A 13152-nucleotide genomic window follows, 5' to 3' on the forward strand; every position below is an offset into this window, starting at 1 on the left:
ACGTTAGCCAGGAGTAGCCACTCGGATAGCAGCTAGCTAGCTGTGGTGATCCAGTTTAAAGGTTCAGAGCTTGCGGTAGGAATCCGGAGATGTGGTAGAGAAAAAGCAGTCCGATTTGCTCTGGGTCTATATTGCGCTGTGCAGACTGGCAGGAATTGACCGGGGTTGAGGCTGGCTGATGTCCGAGTTAACGGTGAGGACCGCTAGCAGCGGCTAACTGACTACTAGCTAGTTAGCTGGCTAGCTGCTGAAGGGGGTACCGGTTCTAAAGTATAAAAATAGCAGATCCGTGCCACATTGGGTGAGGCGGGTTGCAGGAGAGTATATTCAGTCCGTAGATGAAAAGTGATATTTTTTATATATATATATATATATGAAAATTATATATACATGGGACGGGACAAGACAAGCACACACATCTGTCTGACTGCTACACCATCTTGGAAACAACCTGTTAGTGAGCATTTCTCCTTTGTCGAGATAATTGATCCACCTGACAGGTGTGGCATATCAAGAAGCTGTTTAAACAGCATGATCATTACACAAGATGGTAAATCCAAGATGGCGTAGCAGTCAGACGTCCTCGTCTTATCGTTAGCCTTCCCTGTGGCTCAGTTGGTAGAGCATGGTGTGTGCAACGCCAGGGTTGTGGGTTCGATTCCCACGGGGGACCAGTACAAATAAAAGAAAAGGGGAAAAAATGCATGAAATGTATGTATTCACTACTGTAAGTCGCTCTGGATAAGAGCGTCTGCTAAATGACTTAAATGTAAATGTTATCGTGTCCCGTGTATATATCTTTTTCTTCGCATATCTTTTTTTTAATATTCAAAACACAACTTCAAAACACTCCTGCAACCCGCCTCACCCAATGTGGGGCGGATCTGTTTTTTTGTAAAGTATTATTCACCTCGAAATAAGGAATCCCACAACAGAAGCTAGCCAGCTCACTAGCTACTAGCTAGCAGTCAGCTAATCACTGCTAGCGGTCATCAGCTAACCTTTAACTCGGAAAGCTCTCGCCAGTTTGTACAACGCGACTCAAACCAGAGCATGCCGGACCTATTTTCTCTCCATATCCCCGGATTCCTACCGCAAGCTCTGGACATTTTCACCTGGATCTTCGCAGCTAGCTAGCTGCTATCCGAGTACTGGCTAACGTTGGTCCCAGAGCAAGCACCAATTAGCCTGGAGTCCATTCTCTGCCCTTTCTCCCGGCTTGCTAGAGGCCCATCAGCCACTCCTGGGCTACAATACCCGAACCCCTTCTACTGCCGGTATGGGGCACGCAACCCCGCTGATCCTTCACGACTGGACTACGACTTAATCTACTCGAGGGGGTACTCAACTGGCCTCTACATAGCGACCACCCCTGAATGCCCATCCGCAAGCTGCGGCCCGCTAGCTGTCTAGAGCATATTGGACTGTTAGCTGTATAGATCCATCGGGCAATTTCTTGGGCCACTATACCTTTTTTGCCAATTGGACTTGGAACCCTCTGCTACTCGGAACCCTACTAATCCATCACGACTGGTCTATCGATGTCACCAACGTGGAGACCAAAACAGACTTTACTTTGTCGAGATGTCCTTTTAAGGCCCTTTTGCTAGCTGGTAGCCCCGGCCTGCTAGCTGTCTGAATTGCCGTGTCTCCAGCCAGCCCAACCACTCACTGGACCCCTATTGATCACCCGGCTACACATGCCTCTCCCTAATATCAATATGCCTTGTCCATTACTGTCCTGGTTAGTGATTGTCTTATTTCACTGTAAAGCCACTAGCCCTGCTCAATATGCCTTAACCTACCATTTAGTTAAACCTCCCACATATGCGGTAACATCACCTGGTTTAAACGTCTCTAGAGACTATCTCTCTCATCATTACTCAATGCCTAGGTTTACCTCCAATGTTCTCACATCCTACCATACCTCTGTCTGTACATTATGCCTTGAATCTATTCTCTCACGCCCAGAAACCTGCTCCTTTTACTTTCTGCTCTGAACGAACTAAACGACCAGTCCTGTTAGCCTTTAGCAGTACCCGTATCCTACTCCTCCTCTGTTCCTCTGGTGATGTAGAGGTTAATCCAGGCCCTGCAGTGCCTAGCTACACTCCTACTCCCCAGGTGCTCTCATTTGTTGACTTCTGTAACCGTAAAAGCCTTGGTTTCATGCATGTTAACATTAGAAGCCTCCTCCCGAAGTTTGTTTTATTCACTGCTTTAGCACACTCTGCCAACCTGGATGTCCTAGCCGTGTCTGAATCCTGGCTTATGAAGTCCACCAAAACCCCCGAAATGTCCATCCCAAACCTCCCCCACTTCACCCAAATCCAGATCGCTGATGTTCTGAAAGAGCTGCAAAATCTGGACCCGTACAAATCAGCCGGGCTAGACAATCTGTATTGCACTTGTGATTTCATGAAAGTTTAATATTTATAGTAATTTTAATTTGACGCTCTGCAATTTCACCGGAAATTGTCGAAATGGGACGGTAGCGTCCCACTAATCCGCAAGAAGTTAACTAACCTCCAGATGAGCTTCAATGCCATTTACAACTCTCCTTCCGTGATCTCCAACTGTTCTTAAATGCAAGTAAAACTAAATGCATGCTCTTCAACCGATCACTGCCTGCACCTGCCCGCCCATCCAGCATCACTACTCTGGATGGTTCTGACTTAGAATATGTGGACAACTACAAATATCTAGGTGTCTGGTTAGACTGTACACTCTCCTTCCAGACTCACATTAAACATGTCGATTCCAAAATTAAATCTAGAATCGGCTTCCTATTTCACAACAAAGCATTCTTCACTCATGCTGCCAAACATACCCTCGTAAAACTGACCATCCTACCGATCCTTGACTTCGGCGACGTCATTTACAAAATAACCTCCTACACTCTACTCAGCAAATTGGATGCAGTCTATCACAGTGCCATCCGTTTTGTCACCAAAGCCCCGTATACTACCCACCACTGCGACCTGTATGCTCTCGTTGGCTGGCCCTCGCTTCATATTCGTCGCCAAACTCACTGGCTCCAGGTCATCTACAAGTCTTTGCTAGGTAAAGCCCCGCCTTATCTCAGCTCACTAGTCACCATAGCAGCACCCACCCGTAGCAAGCGCTCCAGCAGGTATATCTCACTGGTCACCCCCAAAGCCAATTCTTCATTTGGCCGCCTCTCCTTCCAGTTCTCTGCTGCCAATGACTGGAACGAACTGCAAAAATCTCTGAAGCTATACACTCTTACCTCCATCACTAGCTTCAAGCACCAGCTGTCAGAGCAGCTCACAGATCACTGCACCTGTACATAGCTCATCTGTAAATAGCCCATCCAATCTACCTCATCCCCATACTGTTATTTATTTATCTTGCTCCTTTGCACCCCAGTATCTCTATTTGCACATTCATCTTCTGCACATCCTACCATTCCAGTGTTTAATTGCTATATTGTAATTACTTTGCCACCATGGCCTATTTATTGCCTTACCTCTCTTATCCTACCTTATTTGCACATGCTGTATATAGATTTTTCTACTGTATTATTGATTGTATGTTTGTTTATTCCATGTGTAACTGTGTTGTATGTCTAACTGCTTTGCTTTATCTTGGCCAAGTCACAGTTGCAAATGAGAACTTGTTCTCAACTAGCCTACCTGGTTAAATAAAGGTGAAATAAAAAACAGACACAGGTGCACCTTGTGCTGGTGACAAAAGGCCACTCTAAAATGTGCAGTTTTCAACACAATGTCACAGATGTCGCAAGTTTTGCGGGAGCATGCCAATTGCACGCTGACTACAGGAGTGTCCACCAGAGATGTTGCCAGATAATGGAATGTTAATTTCTCAACCATAAGCCACCTCCAACATTGTTTTAGAGAATTTATCAGTACGTCCAACCAGCTTCAAAACCGCAGACCACATGTAACCATACCAGCCCAGGACCTCCACATTCGGCTTCTTCACCTGTGGGATCATCTGAGACCAGCCACCTGGACAGCTGATGAAACTGTAGGTTTGCACAACCAAAGAATTTCTGCACAAACTGTCAGGGTCTTGAACTGACTGCAGTTTGGTGTCGTAACCGACTTTAATAGGCAAATGCACACCTTCGATGGCTACTGGCACGCCGGATGAATCCCAGTTTCAACTGTAGCGGGCAGATGGCAGACACTGTGGATGGTGTCGGGTGGGCGAGCCATTTTCTGATAACGTGACGAGATCCTGAGTGTCAATGTCGTGCCATTCATCCACCGCCATCATCTAATGTTTCAGGATGATAATGCACGTCCACATGTCGCAAGGATCTGTACATAATTCCGGGAAGCACACCAGACATGTCACTCATTGAGAATGTTTGGGATGCTCTGCATCGACGTGTACGACAGCGTGTTCCAGTTTCCGCCAATATCCAACAACTTCGCACAGCTATTTGAAGAGGAATGGGACAACATTCCACAGGCCACAATCAACAGCCTGATCAACTCTATGCGAAGGAGATGTATTGCGCTGCATAAGGCAAATGGTGGTCACCAGATACTGACTGGTTTTCTGATCTACGCCCCTACCTTTTTTGTTGTTAAGGTACACTAAATGATCAGTATTTGGACACCTGCTTGCCGAACATCTCATTCCAAAATCATGGGCATTACTATGGAGTTGGTCTCCACACCTCCCCTCCCCTCTTTTGCTATAACAGCCTCCATACTTCTGTGAAGGCTTTCCACTAGATGTTGGAACATTGCTGCGGGGACTGGCTTCCATTCAGCCATGAGCATTAATGAGGTCGGCACTGATGTTGGGCGATTAGGCCTGGCTTGCAGTTGGGGTTCCAATTCATACCAAAGGTGTTAAATGGGATTGAGGTCAGTGCTCTGTGCTGCCCAGTCAAGATCTTGACAAAACATTTCTCTATTTACCTCGTCAAGATCTTGACAAAACATTTCTCTATTTACCTCGCTTTGTGCACAAACTGTTGCCACAATATTGGAAGAACAGAATAATCTTGAATTTCATTGTATGCCATAGTTCCAGTGAAGGGAAATATTAATGCTAAGGGGCCTAGCCCAAATTAATTAAAACCAGCCCCAGACCATTATTCCTCCTCCACCAAACTTTACAGTTGGCACTATGCATTGGGGCAGGTAGCGTTCTCCTGGCACCTGCCAAACCCAGGTTCGTCTGTCGGATGGCCAGATGGTGAAGCGTGATTCACTCGAGAAAGCGTTTCCACTGCTGCCAAGTCCAATGGAAGCGAGCTTTACACCACTCCAGCCGATGCTTGGCATTGCGCATGGTGATCTTAGGCTTGTGTGCGGCTGCTCTGCCATTGCAACCCATTTCATGAAGCTCCCAACAAACAGTTATTGTGCTGACGTTGATTCCAGAGGCAGTTTGGACCTTGGTAGTGAGTGTTGCAACCAAGGACAGATTACTTTTATGAGCTACGCGCTTCAGCACTTGGCAGTCCTGTTCTGTGAGCTTGTGTGGCCTACCACTTCTAGTAGGACAGAATTTTGATGAACTGACTTGTTGGAAAGGTGGCATCCTATGACAGTGCCACATTGAAAGTCACTGCTCTTCAGTAAGGCCATTCTACTGCCAAGGTTTGTCTGAAGATTGCATGGCTGTGTGCTTGATTTTATACACGTCAGCAAAGGTTGTGGCTGAAATAACCAAATCTAGTCATTTGGAGGGGTGTCCACATACTTTTGTGTATACAGTGCATTCGGAAAGTATTCAGACCCCTTGACTTTTTCCACATTTTAAGCTACAACCTTATTCTAAAATAAGTTAATATTATTTTTCTATACAATACCTCATAATAATAATAAAACGAAAACCTTTTTTTTATGTTTGCAAATGTATTAAAAATTTAAAAAAACATACTTTATTTACATAAGTATTCAGACCCTTTGCTATGAGACTCGAAATTGAGCTCAGGTGCATCCTGATTCCATTTATCATCCTTGTTTTTACATATGTATTTTTCTTTTTAGTTTTTGGTACTTTTACCCCATTTTTCTCCCCAATTTCATCGAGAGCCATGCGTCATCCGAAACACGGCCCTGCCAAGCCGTGCTGCTTCTTGACACAGTGCTCACTTAACTCGGAAGCCAGCCGCACCAATGTGTCGGAGGAAACACTGTCCACCTGGTGACCGAAGTCCGCTTGCAGGCGCCCGGCCTGCCACAAGGAGTCAATGGAGCATGATGGGAAGAGGATATCCCGGCTGGCCAAACCCTCTCCTAACCCGGATGACGCTAGGCCAATTTTGCACCACTTCATGAGTCTCCCGGTCTCGGCCAGCTGTGACACAGCCTGGGATTGAACCCGGGTCTGTAATGACGCCTCAAGCACTGTGATGCAGTGCCTTACACCGCTGTGCCACTCGGGAGGCCCTAGATGTTTCTACAACTTGATTGGAGTCCACCTGTGGTAAAGTCAATTGATTGGACATGATTTGGAAAGGCACACACCTGTCTATATAAGGTCCCACAGTTGACAGTGCATGTCAGAGCAAAAAACAAGCCATGAGGTCAAAGGAATTGTATGTAGAACTCTGAGACAGGATCTTGTCGAGGCACAGATCTGGGGAAGGGTCGGGGAGGTGACCAAGAACCCGACAGTCACTCTGACTCCGAGTTCCTCTGTGGAGATGGGATAATCTTCCAGAAGGACAACCATCTCTGAAGAACACCACCAATCAGGCCTTTATGGTAGAGTGGCCAGATGGAAGCCACTCCTCAGTAAAAGGCATATAACAGCCCACTTGGAGTTTGGCAAAAGTCACCTAAAGCACTCTGACCATGAGAAACAAGATTCTCTGGTCTGATGAAACCAAGATTGAACTCTTCGGCCTGAATGCCAAGCGTCGCATCTGGAGGAAACCATCCCTACGGTGAAGCATGGTGGTGGCAGCATCATGCTGTGGGATGTTTTTCAGCTGCAGATGCTGGGAGTAGAGTCAGGATCGAGGGAAAGATGAATGGAGCAAAGTACAGGGAGATCCTTGATGGAAACCTGTTACAGAGCGCTCAGGACCTCAGACTGGGGCAAAGGTTCACCTTTCAACAGGAAAATGACCCTAAGCACAAAGCCAAGACAACGTAGCAGTGGCTTTGAGACAAGTCTCAATGTCCTTGAGGGGCCCAGCCAGATTCTGGACTTTAACGAACATCTCTGGATAGACCTGAATATAGCTGTGTAGCGACGCTAACACATCCAACCTGACAGAGCTTGAGAGGAACTCCCCAAATACAGGTGTGCCAAGCTTGTGGCTTTATACCCAAGGAGTCTTGAGGTTGTAATCGCTTCCAAAGGTGCTTCAAAAAAGTACTGAGTAAAGAGTCTGAATACATATGTAAATGTGACGTTTTAAATTTAAGAAATTGGCAAACATTTCTAAACCTGTTTTTGCTTAGTCATAATGCGGTATTGTGTGTAGATTTGATGAATAAAATAAGAATAATGCTGTAACTTAACAAAATCTTTGAAATTGTTTTGTTTTTGTTCAATCGATTTAAATTTTGTTTTCTATATTGAAAAAGACTGGAATTCGTTAAACTCGCAATACCTGTACAAAATTATCCTCTTTCCCTTGATAGGCGTCCCGCTAGCGAAATTGGAGGGCAAGCAATTCAAATAAATAATCATAATATTAAACATTCATGAACATAAAAGTATCTTATATAATTTTAAAAGCTTAAATTCTTGTTAATCTAACTGCGTTGTCCAATTTACAATAGGCTTTACAGCGAAAGCATACCATGCGATTGTCTGAGGACGGCGCCCCACATCAACATATTTTTCAACCAGCACAGGCTTCACAAAATCACAAATAGCGATTTTAAATAAATCACTTACTTTTGAAAATCTTTCTCTGTTTGCAAACCCAAGGGTCCCAGCTACAACATGAATGGTCATTTTGTTAGATAAAATCCTTCATATCCCAAAAAGTCTGTTTAGTTGGCGCCATTGATTTCAGTAATCCACTTGTTCAACATGCAGTCAAAAGGAATCTAAAAAGCTAACGCTAAACTTCGTCCAAACAAGTCAAACGACGTTTCTATTTAATCCTCAGATACCCTAAAATGTAAATAAAACTATAATATTTCATACGGAAAGTAGTATGTTCAATAGGAAAGTAAATTTAGTAAGCGCACGCCCTCTTCCTCGCGTGCCGAAAGATTGATATTGTTCCAGTGGTCTCTTCACCAAAACTCCAAATTCTTGCTTGTTTTTGACGAAACAAGCCTAAAACCTTGAATAAAGACTGACATCTAGTGGAAGCCATAGGAATTGCAATCTGGGAGACTGAATTACATAGGACTCATAGCTTTCCATTATAAGAGCCTGGGACCTAAAAAAAAAAAAAAAGATTTCCAGTTGGTTTTTCTGCGGATTTTTGCCTGCCATATCAATTCTGTTAGTCTCTGACATTATTTTAACATTTTTAGAAACTTCAGTGTTTTCTATCCAATGCTACCAATTATATGCATATCCTGGCTTCTGGGCCCGAGTAACGTCAGTCAGGTGGAAATTCTGAAAAAAGGACCCTAGCCCTAACAAGTCCCTTAAAGCATGATTTGATGGTCATTACTTTTTTTTTTACATGAAGGGATAGGTTAACTTGGCCCCACAGATAATTGATCTGAGATCAACCTTAAGTTTCAGTCATGGGACTTTTGTTTTAACCCCTGGGAGGGTCTTATAATAAGACAAAATAAACAAAGATGGTTCTGATTGTATGTTATGTGCTAATACAACATTTTAACTTCAACCAGGATTTTGTTCAGAAATGTTTCCCCCATTCGTTGAACATAGTCATGTGGGATGTGTTTTTCTGCTGTCCTAATGCCATTCTCACTTCAATCCTGTCTTTTCATGCTCCTATTCTCTGCGTTGGACTATGTCTTCTCAGACGCTGTGCTGCTCAACAATATAGTGCAGAACTTTGGCATGCTCGACTTGGTTAAGAAGGTGCTAGCCAGTCACAAGAGCCAGATGGACCGCTATAGAGAGCAGTATTCACGCAGTCTTGTCGGTGAGTTAAATGTTTTATTATTTTCGTTGCAGCTGGCTTAGAAGCAGCTCCTTTTGCAAATAATGTGAAATGTTAGTGTTTTGCGTTGTGTATTAAGTTTGGCCCATCTTTTGCCGTAGCTCTGGAGCAGCAATGTGACGAGCACAGGAAACGTGCGAAGGAGTTAAAGAGCAAATCCCAACACCTCAACAACGTCCTCATGACCCTAACTCCCGTGGCCGTGCCGTCCACACCCAAACGCCCACGCCTCACCCGCGCTGTCTCGGGACCTGCCGTTATGTCCAGTGCCCCCACCCAGATCACCCTGCCCCTCACCCAGCTGGCAGGCCTGCCTGCTGGGTGCAAAGTGCTCTCGGTGGGGGGAGCCGGTGCCGGCCAGCAGACCTACACGGTGCTGACCTCCCCCACGGGTGAGCTGGGGCCAGATGCCTCCAATCTGACGGTACTCTCCACGGCCGCCGCCGTTCAGGAGGGCGCACCCGCCACCTCAGCCTTCGTCAAGATGGTCAGCCCAGGCTACCAGCTGATCACACTGCCTGCCGCGTTGAGCACCCAGCTACAGGGCCTGGCTGGGGGCACGGCCCAGGGCACCACTACCATGGTGGCAGTGCCTATGGGTAACAACGCACTGCAGAGCACGGCGGCAGTGGTCAAAGCGTTGGGGAGACGGGTGGAAGTTCATGTGCAGGAGGGTGTGGCACCAGAGACTGAGGAGCAGGAGGCAAAGGAGACGGTTGAGAGTTAGAGAGATGTACTCCTCCTATAGTGTTAAAAACACGTCAGGGACGGAGGCCCTGTTTGTCCTCACTGGTTTGGAGTGCAAGTACTGGAACCAGTGCCTAGGTCTAGTGGTGTTGAACTATGAATGATCCATATCAGTAAAGATTACTTCAAATGTATAACTACATGCACTGCTCATTTTACTCAAAGCACCAGCGTGTGTGTGTAGAGGTGAAAATGTCTGGGCAGAATTGAGTTTGGAATTCAAAACGGTGTATATTTTTATAACCATGCAAGTAGATGCCGACTCTGCTCAAAAGCCATGATCTTAGTTTTTCTCAGGTGTCCATTTTCACTGGGGTGTAGGTGCCACGGTCACATTATCTCTTTACATTGTGCTAAAAATGTAATTTCTACAATGCTCATCTTTCAACATCAGAATGTTTTTCCATTTCAACATTTAATAACTATATATAACTTTTTGAGTATTACAATGCATTTTATTAAATAGTTAATATTTTTGAACAAATGAAAAGTGAACAAACTGGTGGTTTTGTTGAACTTGTCAGTGTACTTTGTAAATTAATTGTATAAATTCTTAAATCTAGCCATTACTGGAAAACTTGAAGTATTTGGCATTTCTTTTTATTTCTAAACCAGTTGTTCAATTCATCATGAGTCAATACTTTTAATAGCTTTGTGTAACATTTCTTCTGACCAGAAAGGGCGTTGAGTTGTGAATTTCACCAGTCTTCTCATTAACTTAAATGACATGGATCATGAAAGGGCAATTCAAATGCAACCTTGAACAGTGAGTCCACATGATCATGACCATCGCTTGATGGGCAAGCATACAAGCTAGGCTACATGACTCGTAAACCTCACAGTATGGTCGTGCTGCAATGAAATACTGTAGGTAAGATTTAAGTTTGTATGTTGAAATATGGCCCTGTTTTTACACAATGTTTTTCTATTTAAACTTACTCATGCTCGTTACACGCTCTGAAAGCTGTTATTGTAATGCATCGGTCTGTTACAATTGCCAATGTTTACTATGCATGTTTTCAGACCTGTCTCTAATATGCCACTAGCCCCACACCTTGATATCAGAACGTGCCGGTAGGGAGTGCTGAAGTGTTTCTTTTTCTTCTCCAGATAGTCCTTTATTATTGTCCCCTAACCCTACCTCCACTAATTGGAGTAAACTAATGGACAACAACACTTAGGCTTCAACTTCCAGCTGATGCATGTCCAGCTGACATACTATATACATTTTACGGACGCAGTATATTTTAAGCAATAAGGCCCGAGGAGGAGTGGTATATGGCCAATATACCACGTCTAAGGGCTGTTGTTATGCACAACAAAACGCGGAGTGCCTGGACACAGTCCTTAGCCATATATTGGCCATATATCACAAACCCCCGAGGTACCTTATTGTAATTTGAGCTGTAAAAATAAATGTTTTGTCCTACCCATGGTATACAGGTATATACCACGGCTGTCAACCAATCAGCATTCAGTGCTCGAACCACCCAGTTTAGAATTTACAATAGTTATCTTTTGTTTATTTTTAGTCCCATCCTTCAGCTACCCTCAACCCCTCCATCTATCTCTGAAGACCATCCAGTTGTGATTTCTGTTTGCCATATTTTTCAACTTTGCAGTTTCACAAAAGTTCTGAACCTATATGCATTTTACAGACACAGTATATTTTACATTTGTTTTCTTGTTATCCAGATACTCATCTTTGGCCAGTGACTGCCGACAGGTGCGTTGCACTTGGTTTTGGGTGCACTGTGCACAGAAAATTAAATCAGATGGCATCAACCGTGAATAACCGGTCAATGTTGAGTTTGATTTGCCCTTTCGTGGTCCATGTAATTTAAGTTGATGGGAACATTTATGTTCAAAGTTCAAAACATTTTGATTGTAATGCCAGTTTTAATAATCAATCAGTGAACTTCAAAGACTACAACAGTTTATTCAATGTGAATCATTCTAGCTGACTCCTGATTGTGAATGCAATGAAAGGTCCTATTTTGCAATGAGAGGCGCTCTCCATGATGCTGAAATGCACCACGAGCCTATGTGCATTGGCACTCCAATGTTCAACGCTCCACGCTGTCCTCTTGGCAATGTAGGCCTACTCTTGGGCTACTTGTCCACAAGATGGTGCTAGTCCAATTTCACTCATCAGCATTCCATTTAGTTGGGTGATTGATTTTAAGAAACGTATTGTTAAACATCGATTTAAAAACGAAAACACCAAAGGTTGTCATCCTCTGTTTGCTATGCTGCAGGCCTGTAGGCCATGTTTTTGCTGATGTTGGTGTTCTTTTCGTTTGTTGAAATATTGCAGTTGTCTCAGAACCACAAGTCTATTAAAAAATATATATATATCAAATGAGATTATCAACTTTGACACCTAGAGACGTTTAGGGTCACGGGTCGTTGGCGGTGCCCAAAGATGTGTGTGCGTATTTTACGCGTTTTGGTCACCTTTTGGCACTACAAGGTGAATGGCAAGGTGTCCATTGGATTCCATTTTTATGGGGCTTTTTGTATGGTAGCCAGTGGCGACCCGTCATTCAGGGCTTAGCAAAAAAAAAATGTGTTGCCTGTTTTTGCATGTTAATTTGGCATTAATACTTGTCACACATCAGTTTGCAAACAATGTAAAAAAAAGAAACATTTAGTTAATAAAGCTGCATACAAACATGGTCTCTTTTTTGCTTTCTTGAGTAAGGCAGCTCCAAAATGCAGGCGTTTCAACTTAGCTCCATGCTTTCTGTGGTGCAGGGTCAGACAGCAGAAATACACAGCGTACGGGTTGGTAATGTTCTCTAGTTGTGCCGTGATTGGCTCAGTGTTCTGTCAACCATGAGAACACATCAATGCAAAATCTACAGGGAGAGGTAGAAAGTTAAGTCCCTTGGGTGCTACCATAGATTTACATTAGAAGTGCCCATCCAAGAAGGCTCAAGGTCATTGGCCACAGATAAAATTACATAAAATCATGTTATATCTACCATAGCTTTAATATGACTGTCCATGTCAACATCATACTTTCAAAATCTTAGCAAGCTAGACATGCGTGTCTGATGTTGACATGGTCAGTCAAATCAAAGCTACGGTAGATATGTGACTTTGTATATGTATCTGTGGCCAATGACCTTGAGCCTTCTTGGATGGGCACTTCTAATGTAAGTCTATGGTATCATCGTGAATCATGTCGACAATCTACTGGCAAATCCTTTTCAATCCATGTCATATGAAGAGAAAATTATAGATCTAACGTATCAGTGCTCATTGGCCAGTGGACATAAACATTACACATGTTGGAAATCTCAAATTCAACAATGAGTGGTTTGGAAGGAATCAGT

The 13152-nt window shown here is 43.9% G+C and overlaps 1 protein-coding gene across 7 annotated transcripts in view; it reads left to right on the forward strand.

The window, feature by feature from the left end:
* The window catches only part of LOC106566943 (glucocorticoid modulatory element-binding protein 2), a 42877-nt gene extending 30392 nt beyond the window's left edge, over nt 1–12485 (forward strand). For all 7 annotated transcript variants that reach the window (XM_014135609.2, XM_014135614.2, XM_014135611.2 and 4 more), the window contains 2 exons: nt 8924–9046; nt 9166–12485. In XM_014135609.2, the coding sequence (XP_013991084.1) occupies nt 8924–9046; nt 9166–9791 (749 nt within the window). In that variant the 3' untranslated portion in view covers nt 9792–12485. The remainder of the gene's footprint in view (nt 1–8923; nt 9047–9165) is intronic.
* Nucleotides 12486–13152: the final 667 nt, after the last annotated feature.

Source organism: Salmo salar, chromosome ssa13 (genome assembly GCF_905237065.1).
Source record: "Salmo salar chromosome ssa13, Ssal_v3.1, whole genome shotgun sequence".
Lineage (NCBI taxonomy): Eukaryota > Metazoa > Chordata > Actinopteri > Salmoniformes > Salmonidae > Salmo > Salmo salar.